This window comes from Triturus cristatus, chromosome 3_2 (genome assembly GCF_964204655.1).
Source record: "Triturus cristatus chromosome 3_2, aTriCri1.1, whole genome shotgun sequence".
Taxonomy (NCBI): domain Eukaryota; kingdom Metazoa; phylum Chordata; class Amphibia; order Caudata; family Salamandridae; genus Triturus; species Triturus cristatus.
In genome coordinates this window covers 992,228,116-992,255,565 of record NC_140584.1, presented here as the reverse complement: position 1 = coordinate 992,255,565, position 27,450 = coordinate 992,228,116, and the positions used below count along the sequence as shown (strand labels likewise).

At 47.1% G+C, this 27,450-nt stretch overlaps 1 protein-coding gene across 1 annotated transcript in view; it reads left to right on the top strand.

Annotated features, from left to right (window-relative positions):
• The first annotated feature begins 4,984 nt into the window (after nucleotides 1–4,984).
• Nucleotides 4,985–27,450, top strand: part of LOC146858952 (uroplakin-3b-like) — a 212,169-nt gene continuing 189,703 nt past the window's right edge. Inside the window, exon 1 of the mRNA XM_085649603.1 lies at nucleotides 4,985–5,184. Coding sequence (XP_085505729.1) covers nucleotides 5,130–5,184 — 55 coding nt within the window. The 5' untranslated portion in view covers nucleotides 4,985–5,129. The remainder of the gene's footprint in view (nucleotides 5,185–27,450) is intronic.

The following is a 27,450-nucleotide window of genomic DNA, read 5'->3' as shown; positions in this document are numbered from 1 at the left end:
TCACATATATCGTTGAGAAGAAAGGCCTGGTATTTCTTATGTTAGCTGAATGCGGTAGGCCGCAAGTGATTTATTCTAGTAGAGGTTTTGGGCTGCAGTAAATTGTAGAGTTAAAAGATGCGAAGTATTTCTCCATCCCATGATCTCACCGCAGGTACAAGGATAGTTGGAGAATTGTGGTGTAGAAGACCACTGTGGTAGATTTTGTTGACCACCCAAAGGAGATCGTGAGGTACCATCGATCACCTGGACCGAGATAGGGGGAGCGAATGTGTGAGTGCATGACAACTCGACGCTGGTCGTGGGTTGTTGTATGCGGATTTGAGTATTTGTAACCTATCAGAGGCGAACTTTCTGCCCAGACGGGGACAGACAGTTGCCAACCGAGGTCAACAATTTCGCTCACAGCCTGATCTCACAATCACTCAACATTCACTCCAACTCCGCAAGACATCACACAACAAATCAACACCGCAATCTACAACATCTCATCCTATTCATACTCACTCTAAGGACTGCTGCTTCCTGCCGCACTGCTACTCGCCGTCAATGTTCATCATCTGCCATCGTCTGCTGCTCACCATCTGATGATTCACCATCATTTATCGTATATGGGTCTCAAGGATCACTTATCTTAATCTAATCGTCCCTCGCTATCGGAAGTAACCATCCTCTGCTACCAACTGCTGGGGCCCAATTTTCTTGTTTACCATTTGTCTCCAAGAACCCACTCTGGCCGATTGAACCTTTTTACTTGCCCAATAGCGTAGAGGGAGCAAACACAATTATCAGAGAATACTTTCCTCAATTTGACATAATTAAGGACTCGAAACCCAATCTCTATTGCTCTCGGGATTTTATTATCAACAAAAACATCTGCAGATATAAGCACCTTAATACAAGGCACAACAGGTAAATAGGCACTAACACAAATGCTACTCTACGAAGAATCCGCATACGACTAAATATAAACAAAAGTACAAATTCTAAAAGCATGAGGTAGATAACTACCAAGCCAATGTCGATATTAGGAATCATTAAACAAAAGCATCTCTGTCCCTAGTCTATGCTGGATGACATCCCTACTTAGCGTTCCCTTGAGACCCAAGAAATCATGAAAAGGTGTCAGAAGTGAAACTCCCTAAGAAGTCTTCACTTAGTGAGAGTTCGATCTAAAGTATTCCTTCTAGCTCCTCGCCCACCTCTTCTCTCTGCTCTGGGCTACTCTGTTCTGCTCAACCCTCGGGGCGCTGTCCCTAATACGAAACCCCAAATCATAGAACATGCCCTCTGGCACACCTCCTCGACCAGGTCTTCTTCCAGTACTTTTCCATCCGACGCTGTCCATCTTCCATCGTCCATCAGCTTGGCATTGAGTCCCAGACACCGTCCGCACTAGGAGTTGCGATTGGCACATTCCAAAGTACTCCCATGTCTGGCTTCCCCCATAATTCAACTCTTAGACAAAGACCTTTTTACTAACGAACCAACTGTCCTTGCACCTGCGGTGAGATCATGGGATGGAGAAATACTTCGCATCTTTTAACTCTACAATTTACTGCAGCCCAAAACCTCTACTAGAATAAATCACTTGCGGCCTACCGCATTCAGCTAACATAAGAAATACCAGGCCTTTCTTTTCAACGATATATGTGAATTCGGGCCTCTACTAGGTTAAACACACTATTAAATTACATTCTAACCTTAGTGCTTTTTCTTTCATATACGTGGATAAACGACATGCATGAGTTGATTCAATCAGGTTACACGTTTAGCCTAATACATTGCATTAAACAGGAACTAATCGTTATGCATTTTACTGAATACATTCACAATATGATTTCACATCTCTAACACTTCTATATTACGATATAACTGATACATTTCTTAATACACTTCGCTCAGCATAACTAAAGATACATTAATTATATGCGGGTGCCAACTAACAGTGAATATGATGCACCCCTACAATTTTCAAACCTTTAGGCGCTACATCACTGGCGTACAGGCGTTACTGTGGTCCAACTTGCTGGTGATTAGGCCGTGGATGACAGTTTTTCTAGTGAGCTATCACCGGAACTTGGTACAGTGCCTTCAACTGTACTCCAATGAAAGAAGTAAACTTGATTTTACAACTTACATTTATGATTTGGAATCAATGTATTGTGATCATTGTTGAATTAACAATATGTTTTTTTCTGGCAATAGTGAGGCATACCTAAATATCTGTATGTAATGAGAGATGGTCTTCTGAATACATTTTGTATTCCTTCTCTATAAAAAATGACAATGTAAAACATTTTTTTCAAAAGCTGTTCACACGTCTGTGCTTGAACCCAAGTGTTTTGAAAGAAGAATTTACTTGTTTTTCTTCTCCTCATAGTTTGCAAATAGTTAACATCGTGGCTTGTGAAGAGAACATTTTACACTATCTTATTTATTTCTACCAAGGTTTGTTTTTACTGTAGAAATCAAAGTGTAAATGTAAATCCATATATTTGGCGCGGAGGTTTCCATTTTGTGACTGCTAGTTCAGGTCGCTATGGTTTTCTGTTCTATTTTTATTACTTGTTTTACTTGTTCATACCTGCTCTATTGGACCTTGTGACGCGCGGTTTTGCAAATTGATTCACTCATGTTTTATTTCTCTGACACATGACATTTTTCAAAGATGTTGGCCTTTAACAGGTAAACTCTACTTTGTTTCCAGTCAGTCCAAATCTACTAGCATTGTACCAGAGTCTTTCGCAATAAGGGAGTTACATTTAATTCTGGCAAATAAGATAACATGGGGTGATCGGCCAGCCATTTTTTACCTCAGGTGCCATTTTCAGTAGCACTTGCCTACACAGACTGTAATGTCCACTTGTTTGTGGTTAGCTGGACAGTAAGGAACTATTCAGAACTAGAGCTGATTTCAAGTCTACTGTAGGTCGCCTGTCTTTTAGTCAACTCTAGTTCAGTTGTAGGTGGAAGGAGTATCAAACAAAATTACTGTGCATTTTACAATGCAACTCAAAACCACTTGTTGCAGTTACAACAACCCAGTATGACCAACGTCTGATTTAGAGTATAGTAAATATATTTTAATTGAAAAGCAGGACTGTCTGTAACAAGAATACTGCAAATTGTTCATACAATCGAACATAAAGGAAGTAGACACTTTTGGATGTTGGTAATCAAATCTGACTGACTCAATCAGGATGGGATCTGTGTTTATGAGTTGTATGGGGGCAGTGTCAAAATATCTACATTTTGTCAGACAAAATAGTACTACAAATCAGATGATTTCTTGATTAATATAAAGATTTTCAGAACTTTTGATCCAACCCTCTATAGATGAGATGTAGCATCAGAACATAAGGTGGTAACATTGTATATAGCGTAGGCCTGCTGACTTTGTCAAGGTGGCAGCACATCAACATATATGAGCCAGGTATAGTGGCTTTGTCAGGGTGTCACCACATAATTTAAAACAGTGATCCCAAGGCCCCCAAACCACATTTGCTCCTGCGCGCACTGTACTCCAGCGCATAGGAGCCGTCATCTTGATTACTGAGTTCCTGCCATGTGAGAACAACTTGCATGCACTCCCGCCTGCGCTGTCCTGCTTATGTTCTACAGTCTAAATCCTTTCACTCTTCTATCCTTCCACTATCCCTTCAATCAAAATAACAGACTAACGTGTCCACTTCTCAAACTTCATATTTCACTATACTAATTCACCACTAATCCTCTATGGGTCCCAGAGTAGCATGGTACTCGCCGAAAAAGCACTGCAACACCTCATCAGGGGTAGCAAGCACTATGTAAATGCAAACCTTTTTCCCTATCCTATATTTCCGCTACCCTTCTCAATCCAAATAACTTACTAACATATCCACCACTCAAATTATTTTATATTTCACTATACTAATTCAACACTAATCTTGTATGGGTCCTGGAGTAGCGTCCTGCTCGCCAAAAAAGCCCTTCCACACCCCATCAGGGGTAACAAGCGCTATATAAATGCAAACCTTTTCCCCTCATCTATTCCTCCGCTACCCTTCTCAATCAAAATAACTGATTAACATATCCACCACTCAAATTACTTTCATATTTCACTGCACTAATTCAACACTAATCCTCTGTGGGTCCCACAGTATCTATGGGTTCCGGAGTACTGTGGTACACGCCACAAAGTGCTTCAACACCCATCAGGGGCAACAAGCGCTATATAAGTGCAAACCTTTTTTCCCTCTTTTATCCGTCCGCTGTCCTTCTCAATCCAAATAACTGACTAACCTATCCACCACTCAAGTTACTTTCATATTTCACTATACTAATTCAACACTAATCCTTTATGGGTTCCGGAGAAGCGTGCTACTCGCCGAAAAGCAATTCAAAGCCTCGTCAGAGGTAGTAAGCGATATATAAATGCAATTACAATACAATACAATCTATTGGGTAACGCCCTGTCAAAACAAGCATCGCTAGAAAGCAATATCTGCTGTTTTCTGGATAAGAAACAGAACTTCAGTGGTCTTTCGGGAAAACAATTCGAAATATCTGGAAAGCCTGGTCAACTTCAGTCAGATTAACATATTTATTTGTTTGGGGTCTACTTTTTGCACGTTTTCTATTAATTTAATGCAACACTTTAATATTGTAAAACACTGTACGTTTAATTGTTGTACCATCTTTTAAAACTCAACAGAAACAGACTTCAAAGAATGCCGTGAAATGATCTAGTCTCACAATGCCCCCCTCTCCGAATGACAGTGGCATCATCCTCACGTCTTGCACTGCTACGTGAGGGAAACGGTCCTAGAAGTAGCCGGGCCTGTTTGGCGCCATTGTTGGTCCATAGACCAGGTTGTTACAGAGACAGGAATGCAGAAATACGAAACTTTGAGGGACAGGCAAACCCTCGAGGTAGGAACTTGGGTCTGCCTACTCAGTCAGGCCCAATCATTACTTTCAGCAGACAAGAAGACAAAGAGAGTGGGCGAGAGACGGCGATGAGGAATTTGGCTCTGTCTTAGAGGTGCGTCACATACCGTGAGCCACCAAGAGATAGAGCTGTGTCCAAAGGAGTTCAATCAGAGATTCAGAGACAGAGAGACGAAGGAAGAAGGCCAACTACCAACATGGCACTGCCCCTGCTATCGCTGCTGCTGGCCGTCGTCGCTGTTCATGGCATAGGTACGTCAATTTCCTTGTCCGTTTTCTCTAATAAAAGGTTTGTATTTGGCAGCCTTTGGTTGTACAAGAATGTTGTGGAAGGGGAACAACATCCCATCTCTTAATAACTGGACGGAGTATGGCACTGATTGAGGAGAAAAATAACACATGCAGGCAGGTAAGTATTCTACCACCTTTGTATTCCCTGGCTCAAACCGTAGGGTACGGGATTGCTCACGGTACGGCCCCCATGGAGACAACACAAAACAATTTCAGTTGTTTTTATAGGGGACACCCTTTTAATTTAGGGCAACAGTGAATTGGCACAAGGCGCCCATGCCACGCCAGCTCGAGGAGAGAGCAACAGCTGCTTTCATTATTGCACTGACTTATACCTGACCTTCGTTTCTCGAGAGCAAGTACTTTTAGCATATAATGCCTACCAATATGCATGACGTGATTACTACACCTTACTTATAGTTCTCGTTGTCTTAACTCATAGTTCCTTTTCATTGTTTTTCACACTTGTATGAGTCATTGCCTCTGTACTTTGTGACGTAAAGCGCTCTGACACTCTACAATGGGATGAGAAGGGCTATAACACTCAAGAGAGGGGCTAAGAAGAGATGGGGGTCGCCATTGGAGGGTGGTTGTGAGGGAATCTGGGAAGATAAGAAGGAGGTCTTGGGTGGGGAGGGGTGCCAACAAAAATTGTCACGCGGGGCGTCACCAACCCGAAAGCCAGCCCTATCCCCAGATGAGTTACACCTCAGATAACTGCAGCCTGTTAATATCAGAGATGGGTTGCTGGACAGCTATATACAGAAGCTTAATGTAGAAGGTGAGTTAATGTTCACCAGAGATACATTATGTGTATTGATATGAAGGTGAGTGGTACTACAGACTTACACAAAGTGTTTATCAACGTGTACATTAAAGCTTGGGCACATGAGCAGTGCTTACTTAGTAAAATAATGAGTTCTGGAGCCCAAAGCTCTCCTCAGAAGCCCGTGGCTGGGAGGACGCGGCGTACCAAATAACAAGCAGCAAAAAGACAATGTCTCAACTGGTAAATCATGTAAGAGAACCATTAAGTACCAGAATTAATCATATTGCACAGGAAAGGGACAAGGGAGACCAAGGAGAGGGTGAAGGGTTGTCATTTGTATATAGAAGCACAAAATACAACTAAATTACAGTAACCATAACAACCATATGTGCACTGGGGGTGTCGTGGTGAGTGAACGGCGCAGTGACACAAGTGTATAGGAAACAACGTGGGGCGGCGAAGGGCAATTAAACAATGGAGGTCAAACAAAGGTATTTACAAGGTATTTACAATTACAAACATGATTTCATTATTTGTGAATGACCCTTCTTAATGCCGCAAATGGCGTTGTAGAGTCGACGGCGTTTCAACCTCTTTAGCTTGAGGTCATCATCAGGACTATGGTTACACGATTCATAAGGTAATCTGGTGACAAGGAAGGGAGGGTAAGTCAATCACGGGGGCGCTGTGGCGTCAGAGAAACAGGAGTTGGGTTACTGTGGTGCGTATCAGTTAGTGATGGTTCAGGCACCTGTGAGGAGCTAGAGTGTGCATCGTACTTGGCGGCACTCAGAAGCGTTGGTTCAGGGATAAATGGAATCGAGTCCGGCTGTGGAAAGAGGTTGCGACAGTCCAGGACGAGGAAACCGGGATCAGTCCGGTAGTAAGGGGCAGATTGGACGAATGAAGCGTCTCGGGCATTCTGCGCGGCGATACCAAATAACAAGGCTGCATAGTCTGGAATCCACGTCGGGCCACTTTAATTCACTATCAGACATTCCCTGCCTTTTTATCTTACTCTTGCAGGTTCCTGCTTCCTCAAGTGGTGACTGTTTTTCCACCTTTTTCTTCACCCTTTTTTAGGTCGAAGTCTAACTACCAGACAGCACAGTCTGGTTGCGTAAAGACATCTTATGGGCATTCTGAAAGCTTCCATGGGAATGCAGTCCAATAATTGCATACCATTGGCCTTGCGGTTTGTTACTCACATTTCCTAGTTTTCAAGTTGCTGGCTTTATTTGTTTTAGGCTGTCCAGCATGTCTTCGTAGCTTCTGAGGAGCAAACCTTGTTCACCATCGCCCTTTGTATTCTTCCACGAGTCCCGCTTTCTCCAAACAAGCCGTTCAATTCTGTTCTTATCTTGTCACATTTGCAGTGCATTCAAAGCTAGAGGCCAAATGTCAGACTCTGTCTAATGAGGGAGCTTGGTGTTTATTTTTCTTTCTCTGACTTCAAAATGAGAGGCTTTATGTGACAATCTTGTAAAGCAGTGGGAAAGAAAATATTTTTCTCTAGCACACAACAAAATAAATGAATTGTGCCAATATTTCAGAAGTTATCAGAACTACGAAAGCACAAATTATGTACATTTTGTTTTGTAATTCGGAAGTGTGTTGGAAACAAATATTTCAGTACAATCAAAACAAATCAGTACACTTGGTGGTGCCATTTTCACACGTTATCATTTGTGCGCTGTATAGTTTTATTAGTCAACTGTATGTGCAAATGTTATTGTTATTTCAATTGAAAATGCGTTTTCTGTGATAGAAGTGTGCAACCAACCGTGCATACTTCACAATAAGCCACTCCACTCCACTCCACTCTACAACACTCTACTCCACTCTGTGTCTCTCCATTCTAAGCCACTCCATTATACACTTGTCTACTCCACGACACAACGCTCCACCACTCAACTCCACGCCCCTCTATGCCACTTTACACTAGGCAACTCTAATCCACTATAAGACACTGCACGCCACTCCACTCTACGAAACTCACCTCCACTCAATGACACTAGGCTCGATGACACACCATGCCACTCTAATCCACTTTACTGTACTCTTCTCTACTCCACTCTACCCTATACCACTCCAATCTACCTCATTCTACGCCACTCCACTCTATGGCACTATGCTCCACCCTACGCCACTCCACTCTATTCTACTCCACTCTATGCCACTCCACCCTACTGGACTCTCCTCTGCGCCACTAACCTTTAGTCATGCTAAACAGCAGCCGCACTGGTGTACAAGTTGGCTAAACATATTGGCATCTTTGCTCTCTGGATCGACGTGGGACTAACCAGTGACTTTCTTGCCTTTCCCGTGCCAGCAACTCGCCGGACCCGCTGCGCGGGTCCCGCAGCGTCCAGTGAACTTCGTAAGGGCGCCTAGACGGGGTTGCCTTCACTGGGGTGAGCGTATCTGTACAGGGCTGCGAGCAGCAGGGGACTCCATTGCCCAGGAGTCCCTGCGAGCCCCATTGCCTACACCTGGGCTGCTCTCCCTGCACGACACGCCCCCCTGCATAGCTGTGAGTAAAAGCGGAACACCGAGCTCCCATCCCTGGGATTCATCTTTGCTCTCTGGATCGACGTGGGACTAACCAGTGACTTTCTTGCCTTTCCGTGCCAGCAACTCGCCGGACCCGCTGCGCGGGTCCCGCAGCGTCCAGTGAACTTCGTAAGGGCGCCTGGACGGGGTTGCCTTCACTGGGGTGAGCGTATCTGTACAGGGCTGCGAGCAGCAGGGGACTCCATTGCCCAGGAGTCCCTGCGAGCCCCATTGCCTACACCTGGGCTGCTCTCCCTGCACGACACGCCCCTTTCACCTACGTAATTTCCAAATTTAAGCAGCCACTCCTCCGCTGCGCAGGAGCGCGCGGGAGCGCCCGGGGCTAAGCCCGGGCAAAGGGCGGGCCGTTTGAGGCCGTTCGAGGACGGAAGAGACCGGACCGGGCCACGTCCCTAAGCTATACTCACCATATTTACTAGTCTTCTTTTTCTTATGAAAAATAGAGAGTTGGTTAAAGTTATTTGTTCTTGTATGCCCTTTAAGTCTGAGCCTTAGTCCGATATTATCCTATAGGCTGTTAACTACTTGCCCTGGGTCCTAGAAACTATGGTTGTAACGAGAGGAAAAAAAAACCGAAATTAGGGGGGACAGAGGAAAGCTACTGGGACCGATGGATGAGTTTATTGTTAAGGCAAACACATTCATTGACCAAAGCATTAGTTTAATTGAGGGCAGGGTGTCTTTGGATCTAGAGTTGGCAAAAAGGTCATCTTTAGGAAATCTAAGGCACGCAAAAACTCCGGAGATGCTGGTTAAAAAAGCGCCGATCTGTGAGGGTAGGCGTAGCCTCCCAAACAATGTGGACCTGTCGGCCTCCCAACTTTCTGATTTCCAATTAAGCCTGGATCTAGAAAAAACACCAGAATTGATCCCCGAATTTACCCCAGAGGAAATTAGGCAAACAAGAGGGAGGAGGGAGGGTGCGATAAGGAAACGAAAGGAAAAAGTAAAAAGTCCTATCCATCACGACACTAGCGTCCATTATAAAGGGAAGGATATAGCACCTCTCCATGCTGATTGTTTAGCTGACTCCCCAGCCATCAATCACTTCTCTCAGGATAACGTAGATCTTATTAGTGTGGAAACTTCTACTCATTCTCTATCAAGTAAAACAATAAGGGACAAGGAAAATTCACAACTGATAAATAACATCACAGACCTCTTAAAAATTTTCATTGCTCCGATCGAAGTAAGATTGTCTCAGATGGAGCTCCAGTTACTGAATCTTGTGAATATTTTGAAACCCAAGCAAGTGCAGGGGGATAAAAAAAAGAGGGGAATCAAGCAACCTCCTCAAAAGACGCCGCTTAGACAAAATAAAAAAGATGAAAAAGTACCTCCAGAAGTTCAATCTAATTCACTATCCACTGTACGAATCATTGATAGGGTATCGGAACCCTCTGCTAATATCACGATAAACTCCCTCCAGGGTAATTCCTTGACCACAAAAACTGTAGGTCCTAAAAATTTTGCCCCTAATACATCATTGCCTAAAACTAAAACTAATACTTTGCTATTAAATAAACCGGTCCCAAAAATAGTAGCACCGGGAATCAACAGAGCCGATACGGGGGAATCTCCCGAAATTAGATTGGCGGCTGACTTGCCACCGGAAGCGTCTCCATTTGTTGTAATTATGACAGGTGTCCCTGAGTTGGCTGACCATAATGCTGAACCCACATGGTCGCTGAAAAATAAGGTCCAATATTGGTTAAACAATAATCGCCCCATTCCAGAACCTGGGTCTTCTAGAATCCTGATGGTACGCAGAACCCCCTGGGTGGGAAACAGTAGGAAAACGATACCGGGAGACTGTATCTTGATCACATTTGACGATCCTAGTGTCACGTGGTTTTAGGCCACTCCCTATTTACAGTGCTAAGTTAGCTTAATCACGTTAGCTGTTGGAAAACCATCTTGTTGCTTTCGCTGCCTTTGCACCCGACACTGTTGTTACATGTTATTACTTTGAGAAATGCAGACTCGCTCTTGTCTCAAGTGAATGTTATTAATACATCCTTAACAGTTGCTAGTGCCCTTGGTCTGTACATCGAGTAAAGAACTGTTCTAGGACACTAGACGGTGCCGGCTGATTATGTTCAGGGTGATCGTACCACTGTTTAGTCACAACATGCACGCAGCTGCAAATACCAGAAAGTCGAGGGCTTTAATAACACAGCGCAGCATATTGTTAGAGCATTCGATAGAAGAGCTGTTGCAGAGAACACTGAGCTGATCCTGTGATGTGATACACCTAAGCTGATCTATACGGTATGGGGTCCCCTATGCAAGCCTATGAGACCTTCTAATAGTCTAATAATATTTTATTAGTAACTAGAGAAAGGAGGGTGGTTATTTTCCACTGTCATTATAATATGATCGCTCCTTTTATATTCTATGGTATTGTAACAATGTTAATGGTAATGATCTTAACCATTTGTCTACTTATGTTAGCCAAAGTATTGTTTAACAGGACTCGAGGTTTATGAATAAATTCTTTAAACTTTACTGTGTCTTAGTTATTCTGTTGTGGACTGATATCTATGTGCAAACGGGTATTTCGGGTTCCCACCATTCCTGAGAATAACTAAGTCGCTTGTTCTGGGTTGTCTATACATTGGGACCGCCGAGCTAAATCTCGGATAACGAATGTGACACTAAGCTAGTCGGATAAGGGGTTCTTAGTTCTGAGGGGAGTTTCTGGTACACCACAATTCTCTAAGGTTCTGGTTTCCTGCGCATAGTTCTGAGCATACGCAGAATCCCTACAACACTAGGGTGGTGGATCATATTTGCTCATGGGAATTCCCGAATGTACCTGGCGAAATAGGAACCAGGCGACTTTCTTTCTTTTACCCCTCCAGGTTTTCTAGGGAGCCACCTAATAATAATTATGTTCCTCCTTGGGAAATAGGAGCCTCAGCCCATGGTCCTTGGGAAACAAGGACTCCAGTCCTTGGTAGACATCTCAACCAATGGCAATTAGTGGGCCCCCGTTTCCGTGAGCATGGGGGTCCTAGTTACAATCCAGGACCACGTTACTGGGACGGAGGTCGAGCTGAGTGGAGCTCTCACACGCACCGGTTGGTAAATAGAGAGCAGTCCCAAAGGGAACCCTGGTCTAGTATTCCAATGGATAATAGATTCAGCGTCCTTGAAACAGTCGACTGACCACTAACCCCGAATAATCTTAACAAATCCAAGATAGCGTATCCAGCCCTAAATGTCACAACGACTTGTTTGGTAAACGAAGTTGTGACAAACACAGATCCGCGGCCGCTCCCCATCCTCTTCTGGAACGTAGCGGGTCTTCGTACCATGATTTATGATGGCTCGGCCGCGAATTTCTTCGAGCAGGAAAAGATCATTTGCTTACAAGAGACATGGTCTATAACGGAGCTTCACCTCCCGGGTTTTCAAACATACTTTACGCCAGCTGTGGGTGGTGGTACAGGTAGACCCAAGGGCGGGCTGACTACCTATATTGCTAACACACTAAAACATCAAAAACTGTCTGTAATTGTATGTGACCCAAACTTTCAATTATTCAATCTTGTTCTCAACAAAAATGAGTCTATCCTCTTGCTTAATCTTTATAATAACTTAGAGGACGACCAATTTTTGTCCCTTCTTTCCAACATTAAAGAGAAACTGACTCATAGTCTTATGATAGGAAAAGGGACAGTTCATCTTATTTGGGGTGGAGATCTGAATCTTCACCCATGCCCACACGTAGGAAAAAATAGATGTGGGATCGTAGATGAATTTAATGCTCCCATCATGCACTTTGATCATAGCAAAGTGGGGACCGCTATGAACAATCTCCTATTAGATCTGGAACTTGTAATAGCAAATGAGATAACTCCGGGGTCAAATTTTCTACAACCAACCTATGCGGGTAGGGGCTATAACACGACAGTAGATTATATTCTCATCTCGACAGCTTTGTCCCCCCGAGTTAGGTCCTTCGAGGTTTTGTTAAACCTCTTAAGCGATCACTCTGCTCTCAGGCTGGAGTTGTGTCGAACTAAGTTTCAACCTGTAACCGATGCCATAGCGACAACTCTTGCACAAAACAACCTAGAGTTAGGCAGGCAAAATGGTTATACACTAAAATGGGGGGTGATAAATCCGGAAGAAATCACTGGGAAACTGGTCAAGGAGGCATATATAAACATAATTACGTGCCTTGATTTATCGGAATCGGATGAAGAAGTATTAAATAATTTCCTACAAATACTAGATAAAATCAAGGCTCTTCTTACTTTAACGCCAAAGACGTCGAATTCAACCATCAGAGGGTGGTTTGATCATAGCTGTACCACAGCCTTAACTAATCTAAAGAAGGCTTTGAAGAAAACAGATAGAGTGCCGGCCAAGATCCAACTATTGAGACGGCAATATGTTTGTGCACGTAAGCAAAGAATCAATCAATTGAAACAAAAATTATGGGATGACTTCCACACCAGTGCCGACTCAAAGAATAGTTGGTCTTTTGGCGAACTGTTAAATCCCCATATCTTCTAAACAAAGATAGTGCAAAGATTGAAGTAGCTATAGATGAAGATACTTGGGTGGCCCATTTCTCCAAGATTTTTAAAGAGACAGAAACATTAATAACAGGAACGGAACCCACACTTTCAAAAGTTGATTACCCTATTCCCCTGTATTTTGATATTGCTGAGGTCTTAGCGGCCTTAGAAGTAAGCAAAAATGGGAAAGCCCCAGGCCCTGATGGGGTCCCAGTAGATTTGTTTAAATTTAATCTGGATCTCTGGTCTCCCATCCTTACCAGAGTGTGTACTGCAGCGGCAAAGGTGGGTCTGATAAAATCCTGGACTAACTCAATTATGGTCCCAATCTTTAAAAAAGGAGATCGGAAGGACGTTAAATGTTATCGTCCTATCTCCTTATTGGACTCTTTAGGCAAGGTTGTTGGCAGAGTCGTACTAGAACGACTCCAGCAGTGGGCAGAGGAGGGAGACATAATCTCGGACCTCCAATTTGGATTTCGGGAGGGGTTTGGAACGGTGGAACAGGCCCTTAATCTCAGCTTGATTCTCGGAAAATATTTCCAAGCTAAGAAGGAAATGGTTTACATGGCCTATGTAGATCTGTCCGCCGCCTTTGATTGCGTCTCACACGCAAAACTTTGGAAAATTTTGACACATATGGGAGTGGACCCCCCTCTGTTAGATTTTTTGAGAGAGCTATACTCAAAGGCATCTGCAAGGGTGCGTTTTGGTATGAAGGGGGAATTGACCGCGTCCTTCGGAATAGAGCGAGGGGTTAGACAGGGGTGTGTCCTTGCCCCCTTCCTCTTTTCTCTGTATACAAACGGATTAGAGGTGGAGATGTTGAGGGGGGCTTTGGACCTACCACGAGTAAAACAGCGCTTGATACCTGCCTTGCTCTATGCGGATGACGCCGTCATTCTGGCGCGTACTCCACGTGAACTACAGAAGTCCCTGAACAGATATGTCGATTTTATGGGTGGCTTGGACCTTCAAGTAAATGTTAAAAAAACTTTCGTCATGGTAGCAGGCAGAGGGAAAAAACGAGTAAAAAACATCTACCTTAAAGAACAACAATTGGAGGTGACCACTCAGTACTGCTACCTGGGAATAATGATTGACGATAGACTAAATTGGAGGCCTGCAGTTGAGGCTAGATGCCACCTGTTCAAAAGAGCTATAATGTCCCTGCTGAGTTTTTCACAGAGATTAGGGAAAAGGCCCCCTGTGGAGCTATTAAAAATTTATTCAGCCAAATGCCAGGTAATTGCCCTTTATGGAGCGGGAGTCTGGGGTTTTGCAGATGTTGGTGCCCTTCAGGTGGCTGAAAATACTTTTCTTAGATTCCTTTTAACTGCACCATCGAGTACCTCAGTTTATGCCCTCCATCTGGAACTCGGAATCCCCTATCTTGAGGATCTCTTAAGGATTCAACCATTGTTGCTCTGGCGGCGCTTCTGGATCTCTGACAAAAACGTCCTACCTCTGGAAATCTTAACAGACTCTATGTCCATTGACCATTCATTGGAAATAAAGTGGCTCCGATACATTAGAAACTTCTTTGAGGATCTTGGCCTGGAGAAATATTACTCCGAACCTAAAACAATTATTGAGCTATCAAAGAAAGAGCTGAAAAAAACAGCTCTAACTCATTTAGAGTCTCTGAGGCTGACATCTGAGTCAAAAAAATCCTCTGTCCTTCATGCTAATATGATTCAGATTACCTACAGTATCCAACCATACTTAACATTACAGATCAGTACCTATCATAGAATGCTACTGACAAGATTCAGATTAGACTTGTTTTATAGACTAGTATCCTTCCCTGAGAGAAATAGATGGGACTTAACTCCCACCACTTGCCCATGTGATGAAGTGTCAACGCAGTCTAACTTGCATACAATTTTGTTTTGTAAGTTTTATCATTCACATAGGAAGGTCTGGCTACTACCTGTATTAAAACAATGGGGACTAAGACAATGTCGTCCGGCAATGCTACGTCTCCAATTCTTAGAATCCGAACTGATCTGTTATCATGTCCTTAACTTCTTAAAATGCATTGTAAAACATAGGAATAATCTGTAAAAGTTTTGCTGAACTTAGTTCCTGATGATGATATGAAATTTTTTAGAATTTTATATTAATATGTATTTTTAATATGTATTTGTTTGTTCAAACATGCTCCTTTTATGGTTTTCAAATGTGAAAAAAAACGAATAAAGAAGATATTATTATTATTATATTGGCAACGCCAATAAATTGAATAGGCAAGACTAGCGTTTTCCCTCTCTCGCTCTCACGAAATGTCCAATCTGGAAAAATAAGTGCTGGTCCCCTAAAATGAGTGCTGGTTACAGTTATGTGTAACCATTGGCTCAAATTAAGCACTGCACATGACCTGTTTAAATAATGTCCCCCTATTCTATGTTTTTAAGTATTCAGAAAGACTATAATTTAACTTAGTTAATATTCAAGTGGTAAAAATCATACACCTGCACAATACTGATTTTAATACCTGTTTAAACCCTGGTTGTAGTTTGTTTCTTTTTCTTCTAGACCATCAAAGTAGGCTAGCTTTTGGTAACTATTGCATGATTATATTCCACACATTTTTCACTGTTTTGCATCATCTGCAGGAAGTCATGTTCAGCCTTTTATTATTTGTGAGATAGCCAAACAGCTGCTAGATATATAGGTAATTTGAAAAAAGCAAACAATATTTTTAATTTTATTTATAAAACTTTTTGTTAGTTTCGATACATAAACAACAAACATATATGGCACTGCTTCACCCAAGCCCACACCAGTACATGCGGCCCATTCTAGTGGGTTGTAGTATATGAGGAACAAAAGACAAAATGTGGAAACCTTGTGGGGTTATAAGTAATGGAAAGGATAGCAAGGTCTTGCAGAGAAGAGTCAATATTTGAGGTTCACAACTTGTTGGAATACCAAAAACCAAGATACGTTAAATATTCTCCCCGTCCATAAACAACAATATATAACCGATCATCTGCACCCTGCTTGGGTGATTCACATTTGGCAGGCATGGGGAGGGGCCGTCTGCGTGCCCCAAGTGGAGGTCTGTTTGAATTGTTAGAAAAAAAGCATTCATGGATTCAAATCAATACATATTGCACGATGCTGTTGCCGTAAGGGCCAAATATGATAATGAAAGAGCACATATGGAAAATAAATAGTGGAGATAAATATCGTGATTCCTTATCAATTAAACTTTGAAAAATGTACTGACAGTTATCTATTGAGTGGTAATAATAACAACTCACCGTATACCTTATATGGAAACCAGGAAAGGTTTTAGGACCAATTTACAACAAATATTGAAAACTGAATTATGTAACAAATTGATAGCACAGTATACAGAAAACCCACTCTATTCTACCCCAACCTACTCCACTCATATCTACCCAATCCACCCTACCCCGCTCTTCCATAATCTACCCCACTCCACTCCAATCTAACCCAATATACCTCACTCCTCTATATCCTATCTACCCAACTCCGGTCCACCGCACTCCTACCTACCCCAGTCCACCCAAATCTACCCCACTCCACTCTTCCCCACCACATTCCACTCCAATCTACTCCACTCCATTCTACCCTACCACATTCCACTCTACCCCAATTCCACCACAATCTACTCCACTCCATTGCACCCTGGTCCAATACAGTCTACCCTAATCTACCCCAGTTAAATCTACCCCATTCCAAACTACCCTCTTCCAATCCTCCCCACTCCAATCTACCCCACCCCATTCCAATCTACCCCACTTCACGACTCTCACTGTAAGACGCTCTACGACACGTCTTGCCACTCCACTCTACTCTACTGTATGCCCCTCCCTTAATGCCCCTCCACTCCATACCACTTACCCCACTCCAATCCAATCTACCCCAACCCAATCTTCACCACTCCACTCCAGGCTTCCCAATCCACCCCACTCCACTACACTGCAATCTTCCTCAGTCTGCGCCATGCCAAACTATCCCACCCTGCTCCAATTACATTCCATTTCACTGCACCGAATCTACCCCCCTCAAATGCACCCAATCTAGCCAACTCCACTCTAACCTACCCCACTATACCCAATCTACTCCAGTCTACCCCATTCCATTCCAATTCACCCCACATCCCTTTACCCCGATCTGTCCCACTCCACTCCAATCTACAACACTCAACTCTAGCACAGGGCAAATCTACCCACCCCATCCCAATCTGCCCCACCCCACTCTAAACCCACTCAAATATACCCCAATCTACCCACTGCAGTCCAATCTACTCCACTCCAAACCACCCACTTCATTCTATCCCATTCCAATTGACCTCATTCTACCCCACCCCATTCCCGTCTACCCTACTGTAACCCACACAATCTACTCCACTCCAGTGTACCCCACTCCACATGAATCTCGCCATCCACTCCAATCTACACCACTGCACTGCAATCTCCACTTCAATCTATCTAACTCCAACCCACTCCAATCTGTCTCACTTCACTCTATGACAATTTATCCCACACCAGTCTAGCACAATCTACCCCACTCCACCTCTGTCTACCCCACTTCACTCTAATCTACCCCACTTCAATCGTCCAATCTACCCCAATCTACCCCAATCTACCCCACTGCAATTAACCCAGTGTACTCCACTCTACTCCTCTCCAGTCTAGCCCACTCCAGTCTCCACTCTATCCAACTCCACTCCACCCACTCCACTTTACCCCAGTCTACCCCACTCCACTCTACCCTTCTCCAATCCACCCAATCTACCCCACTCTACTCCACTTCAATCTAGCCCACCCCACTCTACCACACTCCATTCCAAACTAGCCCAATCCACCACAATTGTTACCCTACTCCAATCTACCCCACTCCAGTCTAGCCCAATCTACTCTACTCCAATCTTCTCCACTGCACTCTACCCCACTCTACCACCTCCCTCTACCCTACTCTAATCTTCCCCACCCCATTCCAATCTACCCCACTCCACTCCAATCTGCTCTACTCCACTCTACCCCCACTCCAGTCTATCCCACTGCAGTCTACCCGAGTCCACTCCAGTCTACCCCAATCAACTCTACCCTAATCCACCTAATCTGCCCCACTCCAAGTACCCCACTCCACTATAATCTATCCCACTTCACTCAAACCCACTCCATTCCAATCTCACATATTCTAAACGACCCAATCTACCCTACTTTACTCCTCTGTAATCTACCCCACTCCACTACAATTGGCCCACTCTACTCTACCCCACTCTACTCCAGCCCATCCAATCCACTCTTCCCCACTCTACCCCACTCCTCTCTAATCTACTGCAATATACCTAACTCCACTCTGTACAAGCCTACTCCATTCCTATTTACCCCACTCCGGTCTACCACACTCCTACCTACCCCAATCTACCCAAATCTGCCCCACTTCACTCTACCCCACCCCACCCCACTCCACACCATGCCTCCAACGTTTAGCCATGCATGCTGAACAGTAGCACACTGGGGTACAACAGGGCTAAAACACATTGCAAATGCCACTAGTTCTCACATAAGCACGAGCTATTGGCTTTGCCAATGTGTTAGACCTGTCAGCCCTTTGGGTGGTCCCTCCTCATCATTATTTATTTTGTCCCACTTTTGCCTCAAACCCTGTTTGAATTTTTCCTTTTTGGGAACCACCAGACTTTTTCGTGTTGCTACAGATTCAGGGAGCCATTTTAGCTACCCCTGAAACTTCTGTCTGAGGGCCTGAAGCACAAAATGGTGGCCACCTGTGACATCACCAGCATCCACTGGAACCTACCAGCACCTTCCAGAACATTCCAGGAGCTTCCAGAACCCTGTGACAGTTGGAGACCGTTTAGAATGTTGGGAGGATAAGAGAGGCAGTTGGCAGTTGGAGCTGGCAGTTGGCACCTGACTGGTGAAGAGAGAGGAGCACAACAGTGAAGGAGGAAGGAGTGAAGCAGCAGGGGTGGAAACTTGTGCCTGGAGTGGGGTCCATAAACCCACCCTTGATACTTGTCCCTACTGATGGATCCCAGCCTATAGCCCTGTGTGGGAAGAAGACAGAAGAAAACCATCCTAAGGACCTGGACAGCAGGAACAGGCCTTAGAACCAAGAAAGCAGCAAGATCCTGACCTGAGAACTGGTTTCCCTGGAGTCCGGCGTCGAGTAGCCTAAGACCTGGAGCCCGAGGTGGAGAAGCGGCGCTGACTGAAGTAGCAGACGTCGTACCCGGAGCCGCCTGAGGTCGTGAGAGGGCGCCGACGGGGGTCGAGAGGAATACCAGAGGTCGAGGAGGAAGTGAACCGAGGTCGAGCGAGCGGCGTCATCGGAGGAGTGAAGTCCGCCCTCCGGAGTCGTCGGAGACCGAGGTAGAGGAGCACCGGAGGTCGGGAGTGAGGATCGCACTCCGGAGTCGCCCGGAGCCTGTGAGGAGGAGCACCGGAGGTCGGGGGTGAGGATCGCACCCCGGAGTCGCCGGAAGTCGACATCGAGGCCAGGCCGGCCGACGTCATCGGAGCCGAGAGCGCCATCGGACCGGAGCCGCCCGAAGTCGACATCGTGAAGAGACTGCCCGACGCCGTCGAATCGGAGGTCGAGATTGAACCGAGGCCACCGACATCGGACCGGAGCCGCCTACCGGCGTCGTCAAAGAACTGACATTGTGCCGAGGCCGCCGAGACCGAACCGGAACCGCCTCACGGCGTCGACCCGACTCCAGCGGCGTCGGAACATCAGAAAAAGGGCAGTAAGTGGAGTAGAGGGCGCCTAAGGCCCTGTGGAGACCTGAGAGACTGCTCTAAGGGGCTAGGGAGGTGCTGAAACCCACCTGACTGTGCCTGGGGTGAACTGGGACTAACCTAGAGAGGTTGTGTGGAGAAGGAAAGCCAGGGCATTGGTATTCCCCCCCTTTGATCTACCTCAGTTTAGGCCTCAGCCTTGTCCCAGCCAGGGAGTAGCCTCCCCCCTCAAGCCTTCCACAACCCTACAAGCTGTGCCTGGGCCAAATCAGCCCTTAAGAAGTGAAGTGTCAACTGATTATATGAGGGGGGCTGTATACTTGTAATTATTTATTGGGGATACTGTATTTATTGAGTTTTTACCTATTTATTGCTGCACTATATTTATAGGTCCACAGGACTTGTTGGTGTACAATATTTATTGGTACAGTATTTATTGCCTCAAAGTATTTAATTGTCTGTATATATTGCACTTGTATTTATGCCCTGTTATTTATGATCACCCCTATTTATTTCATCAAACAGCCAATATTTATTTGACCTGCACTAATTGAAACTTGCATATTGTGATTGACCTAGGTCCATATGTACGACCACATTTTCCCATAGACACAGAATGGGTAAAACCCTTTGATACATCTGGCCCCTATTTATTTTTCCAATCAGCAACTAAGAGAAAAAGATAAAGAAGAATATTTTCATAATTTTTACGGTGTAGAGTCGTTTTTGGAACGGATGCACGCATGGTTATTGTATGGGTATATTGTATGCTTAGCACGGCGCCTGTTTCCTGACCACTCGAGCCAAGCTACCACAGTGTGTCCGGAAGACCACCACCACCCCTTCTAGTGTGGGAGTGGTTTTCCAACATAAATTGGTGTTCAGTGGTGGGATAGAGCTGTGCCTACATATACTCAACAATAACTGTGGGTAGTCCATAGGCCTACACCGGGAGTTTTCTCACAGCGGCCTTCCTAATTGTGGGTTTTTGTTTTTTCCAAATTTACTCTGGTGGTGGGAGGAGGTATTACTAAAGGTACCCCCCTACATTGCTACTGCACAAAACCTGTCCTCTAACCTGAGTGGGCAAGATGGAGTTTGTACTGGAAGATTTAGAAACGTACACTGTGGCCCAACTCAGGGAGTTTTGCCAGCGGGAGGGGGTGTACTGTCCCCCAGGAGCAAAGAAGGGTGCACTCCAAACCAGCTTAAGGGCTTGGGGGGAGGCACGCCGAGAAAGCAAGGCTGAGGAGGAAGACAGGGATGGAGAGCCTGACCCCGAGGGGGCTGAGATGTACCAACCTGAGGTGGGGAACCTGTCAGCAGGGCCCAGGACACTTTCTAGGAAGGGCAGCACTGTCTCTAGTGGGGGCTTATCCGAAGTGGAGTTAGCAGATCGGAGGGAGAAAAGACAGCTCACATGGGACTTAGCAAAGCTGGAGAAGGAGAAGGAGGAACAGAGGATGGCTCATGAGACGGAGAAACAGAAGATGGCTCATGAGATAAGACTGAAAGAGATAGAGCTTCAGATCTTAAGAATTGGGGCACCAACTGTTCCTAATGGTGGCAGCAAAGACCAAGAAATCACCAGGGAATCCAAACCTTACCTGCCAAAGGACATAGTAGCTAGCTATGGGGCGGGTGACGACATCGCCAAGTGGCTAGCAGCCTATGAGGTCTCGTTGAGGGCCCATGGGGTTCCAGTGAAGTATTGGGGAGGAGGATTGTATAGGTACATGCCTCCAGCTGGTAGGGATGCTTTATTGGCCCTCGAAGAGGATGAGCAGACCCACTACCCCACCATGAAACTGGCGCTCATCAGAAAGTTTGGACTAACACCTGAAAAGTACAGACAGAAGTTCAGGGGTAGTCACAAGCTGGGCACACAGAATTGGGTGGACTTCCTGGACTATGCAAAGAAGACACTGGAAGGTTGGATTCAGGGCAGTGAAGTAAGGAACTACGAGGAGCTGTTTGACCTAGTACTGAAGGAACACCTACTCGAGAAATGTTTCCCTGAACCGCGGCAACACCTGGTGGATAGCAAGCTGACCAGCCCCCGGAAGCTTGCTGAGGAGGCGGACATTTGGGCTAGTACCCGGGTGTCCACAAGGGGGACTGGAGGGGATACTCAAAAGGCCGGACAGGGCGCCCCCCAGAAGAAAGAAGGAGGGGAAAAGAAAAAGGAGTTCTCCAAAGGCCCCCAAAATAACTTCCAAGGGAAGGGAACAGGATTCACCTCTAAGGCTAACCCACCCAGAAACCCTAATCCTGGCCAGAGTCAGCAGCCAAGGGTTGTCCATTGCTATGAGTGCGGTGGCGTTGGACACTATAAAGGAGATCCGAAGTGTCAGAAACGAACACCCCCTCCCACTGGAGGAAAGCCCCCCGGAGTAGCTAGTGTAGTGCTCGGGGAGGAGATGCCCTTAACTAAGGGAAGGGAGTGGGCGGGTGTCACTTTAGTGTCCCTGGGAGAACGGGAGATGGTTCCTAAGATCCAGGTGCCCGCAAATACCGCAAAGTATGGGCAGTGGGTCACCATCAACGGCCAAAGAGGGGAGGCTCTGAGAGACACAGGAGCCAGTATGACTATGGTGCGTAGTCAACTGGTGTCTCCAGAGCAGGTAATTCCCGATGTACTCCACCCAGCCGCGATGGCTGACGGCAGAACAGGTCACTATCCAGTGGCCGAGGTTCCCTTTGAATGGGGGGGGGTTGCAGGTTCACTTCGAGTTGCCGTAAGCCCTGCCGTGCCAGTCGATTGTCTGCTGGGCAATGACATGGAGCACAACGCTTGGAAGGAGGTGGAATACCGGACTCACACCGAGATGCTGGGTACACCTGACTGGGCCTGTGTTAGCACAAGGTCCGAGACTACCCGAAGAGGGAGTTCATTCCGGCTGGAGCCTGGAACAAAGGCCCAGCCAGCTGCCAGTCAAGGGAAGAACCGAGGACAGGAGGAGCCTGCCTCGGCGTCTCCACCCCGTAGGACGGATAGGCCACCGGAGGTGGTGGGCCAGGAGTCTGCGGAGGGGGATGTTACCAACCTGGAGGACTTACCCATCCCGGCCGAGTGGCACGTGGAGGGAGGCCCGTCCAGGGAGGAATTCTGCCAGGGCCAGAGGGAGTGCCCTACCCTTGAGGGGCTGAGGCGACAGGCCGAAGCCCAGGCAGCAGGGAACGTTGAAGGGAACTACAGTGGTTACTGGGAGGATGGCCTCCTCTACAGTGAACCCAAGGCACCCCTACATGGATCGTCACGAGCCTTGGTAGTTCCTCAACGTTATCGAGCCTTCCTTTTGGAGTTGGCTCACGAGATACCATTGGCAGGACACCTGGGGCAAGACAAGACCTTCGCCCGTCTTGTCCCACACTTTTATTGGCCTCAGATGAAAGTGTCGTCCGATACCTACTGCCGGACATGTGTGTCTTGCCAAGCCAGTGGGAAAACAGGGGTGAAGCTGAAAGCTCCCCTGGAACCACTTCCTGTCGTTAGCACCCCCTTCGAAAGGGTGGGCATCGACATTGTGGGTCCATTAGATCCACCGACTACAGCTGGTCACAGGTTTATCCTGGTCCTGGTGGATCATGCCACACGGTACCCAGAGGCAATACCTCTGAGGACCATAACAGCACCTGTTGTGGCTAGGGCCCTGATGGGAATCTTTACCCGAGTGGGTTTTCCCAAGGAAGTTGTGTCCGACAGGGGGACCAACTTCATGTCAGCATATATGCGGGCAATGTGGAAGGAGTGTGGAGTGACCTACCGGTTCACGACTCCTTACCACCCCCAGACCAATGGTCTGGTGGAGAGGTTTAATAAAACCTTGAAAGGCATGATCAGAAGTCTGCCTGAAAGCCTGCGGAGGAAATGGGACGTCCTCCTACCCTGTTTACTTTTTTCATACAGGGAAGTGCCACAGAAGGGAGTGGGCTTCAGCCCCTTCGAGCTTCTGTATGGGCACCCTGTACGTGGACCTCTTAACCTGGTGAGAGACGGATGGGAAAGAACTCCCAGAAAGCTCTACCAGGATGTGGTGAGCTACATGCTGGCCTTCCGGAGCCAAATGGCTAAGTTGTGGAAGCAAGCTTCTGACAACTTGGAAGCCAGCCAAGCAGTAATGAAGGCGTGGTATGACCACAACGCTCACCCGGTGGAGTTGGAGCCTGGCCAGAAGGTGTGGGTGATCGAACCCGGAGAGCTTAGTGCCCTCCAGGATCGCTGGTCAGGACCCTTTGAGGTGTTGGAGAAGAAGGGTAAGGCTACCTACTTGGTGGACCTGAAGACCCCTCGTCAGCCCCTGCGGGTGCTGCATGCCAACCGCCTCAAACCCCACCACGAGAGGCCCGAAGTCATCTTGATGATGGTGACTGACGGAGGAGAGGACGTGGAAAGCGAGCCTCTCCCTGATCTGTTTGCGTCTCAAGAGAAGGATGGGTCGGTGGAGGGAGTGATTCTCTCCCCATCTCTCACTCCTGAACAGCAGGAGGACTGTCGCCAGGTCCTGGGGCAGTACTCTTCGTTGTTCTCCCTTGTCCCGGGTAGGACTCACCTGTGCGTCCATGACGTGGACACAGGAGACAGCCCACCTGTGAAGTCCAAGATCTACCGGATGTCAGACAAGGTGAAGGCCAGCATTCATAGTGAGGTCACTAAGATGCTGGAGCTAGGAGTGATTGAACCTTCTAGCAGCCCCTGGTCCAGTCCGGTGGTGTTAGTACCAAAAGCTGCACCACCGGGTGCCCAACCAGAACTGAGGTTCTGTGTGGACTACCGGGGACTGAATTCAGTGACAAAAACTGATGCTCATCCGATCCCTAGGGCGGATGAATTAATTGACCGGCTGGGAGCTGCCCAATATCTAAGTACCTTTGACCTTACTTCGGGGTACTGGCAGATCTCTTTGACTGATGGAGCAAGGGAAAGGTCAGCCTTCTCCACGCCCAATGGCCACTACCAGTTCTGTGTGATGCCCTTTGGGCTCAAGAACGCACCTGCCACGTTTCAGCGCCTGGTAAACCAGATCCTCACCGGGATGGAGAGTTTCTCTGCTGCTTATCTGGATGACATAGCCGTCTTCAGTAACAGCTGGGAGGATCACTTGCGTCACCTGCAAGCTGTTCTCCAGGCCCTGAGACAAGCTGGATTGACGATCAAGGCCAGCAAGTGCCAGATCGGGCAGGGGTCGGTAGTGTACCTTGAACACTTGGTGGGTAGGGGAACGGTGCAACCCCTCCAGGCGAAGATCGAGGCCATCATGGCCTGGGAACCCCCCAAGACACAGACTGAGGTCCGAGCATTTTTGGGCCTCACGGGATACTATCGCCGCTTCGTGAAGGGGTACGGTACCATCGTAGCCCCTCTCACGGAGCTCACGTCCAAGAAACAACCTCGACGGGTAGTCTGGACGGAGGCTTGTCAGCAAGCCTTTGAGAGATTGAAGAAAGCCATGTGCGAGGCCCCGGTCTTAAGGGCCCCAGACTTTTCCAAGAAGTTCATTGTCCAGACAGATGCATCAGAACATGGCATTGGGGCAGTGTTATCGCAACTCAACGAAGAGGGTCTGGATCAACCCGTGGTCTTCCTATCCAGGAGACTACTTCCCAGGGAACAGAAGTGGAGTGCAATAGAGCGTGAAGCCTTTGCAGTGGTATGGGCTCTGAAGAAGTTGCGGCCATACCTGTTTGGCTCGCACTTCCTAGTTCAGACCGACCACCGACCCCTTTGTTGGCTGATGCAAATGAAGGGGGAGAATCCCAAGTTGTTGAGGTGGTCTATTTCCCTACAGGGGATGGACTTTCAGGTGGAACATCGGCCTGGAGTGGACCACGCCAATGCAGACGGTCTCTCAAGGTATTTCCGCCTTAGTGATGAGAACTCCCAAGGGGTTGGGTAGCTCTCCCCACTTTCAGCTGGGGGGGACGCGTGTTAGACCTGTCAGCCCTTTGGGTGGTCCCTCCTCATCATTATTTATTTTGTCCCACTTTTGCCTCAAACCCTGTTTGAATTTTTCCTTTTTGGGAACCACCAGACTTTTTCGTGTTGCTACAGATTCAGGGAGCCATTTTAGCTACCCCTGAAACTTCTGTCTGAGGGCCTGAAGCACAAAATGGTGGCCACCTGTGACATCACCAGCATCCACTGGAACCTACCAGCACCTTCCAGAACATTCCAGGAGCTTCCAGAACCCTGTGACAGTTGGAGACCGTTTAGAATGTTGGGAGGATAAGAGAGGCAGTTGGCAGTTGGAGCTGGCAGTTGGCACCTGACTGGTGAAGAGAGAGGAGCACAACAGTGAAGGAGGAAGGAGTGAAGCAGCAGGGGTGGAAACTTGTGCCTGGAGTGGGGTCCATAAACCCACCCTTGATACTTGTCCCTACTGATGGATCCCAGCCTATAGCCCTGTGTGGGAAGAAGACAGAAGAAAACCATCCTAAGGACCTGGACAGCAGGAACAGGCCTTAGAACCAAGAAAGCAGCAAGATCCTGACCTGAGAACTGGTTTCCCTGGAGTCCGGCGTCGAGTAGCCTAAGACCTGGAGCCCGAGGTGGAGAAGCGGCGCTGACTGAAGTAGCAGACGTCGTACCCGGAGCCGCCTGAGGTCGTGAGAGGGCGCCGACGGGGGTCGAGAGGAATACCAGAGGTCGAGGAGGAAGTGAACCGAGGTCGAGCGAGCGGCGTCATCGGAGGAGTGAAGTCCGCCCTCCGGAGTCGTCGGAGACCGAGGTAGAGGAGCACCGGAGGTCGGGAGTGAGGATCGCACTCCGGAGTCGCCCGGAGCCTGTGAGGAGGAGCACCGGAGGTCGGGGGTGAGGATCGCACCCCGGAGTCGCCGGAAGTCGACATCGAGGCCAGGCCGGCCGACGTCATCGGAGCCGAGAGCGCCATCGGACCGGAGCCGCCCGAAGTCGACATCGTGAAGAGACTGCCCGACGCCGTCGAATCGGAGGTCGAGATCGAACCGAGGCCACCGACATCGGACCGGAGCCGCCTACCGGCGTCGTCAAAGAACTGACATTGTGCCGAGGCCGCCGAGACCGAACCGGAACCGCCTCACGGCGTCGACCCGACTCCAGCGGCGTCGGAACATCAGAAAAAGGGCAGTAAGTGGAGTAGAGGGCGCCTAAGGCCCTGTGGAGACCTGAGAGACTGCTCTAAGGGGCTAGGGAGGTGCTGAAACCCACCTGACTGTGCCTGGGGTGAACTGGGACTAACCTAGAGAGGTTGTGTGGAGAAGGAAAGCCAGGGCATTGGTATTCCCCCCCTTTGATCTACCTCAGTTTAGGCCTCAGCCTTGTCCCAGCCAGGGAGTAGCCTCCCCCCTCAAGCCTTCCACAACCCTACAAGCTGTGCCTGGGCCAAATCAGCCCTTAAGAAGTGAAGTGTCAACTGATTATATGAGGGGGGCTGTATACTTGTAATTATTTATTGGGGATACTGTATTTATTGAGTTTTTACCTATTTATTGCTGCACTATATTTATAGGTCCACAGGACTTGTTGGTGTACAATATTTATTGGTACAGTATTTATTGCCTCAAAGTATTTAATTGTCTGTATATATTGCACTTGTATTTATGCCCTGTTATTTATGATCACCCCTAT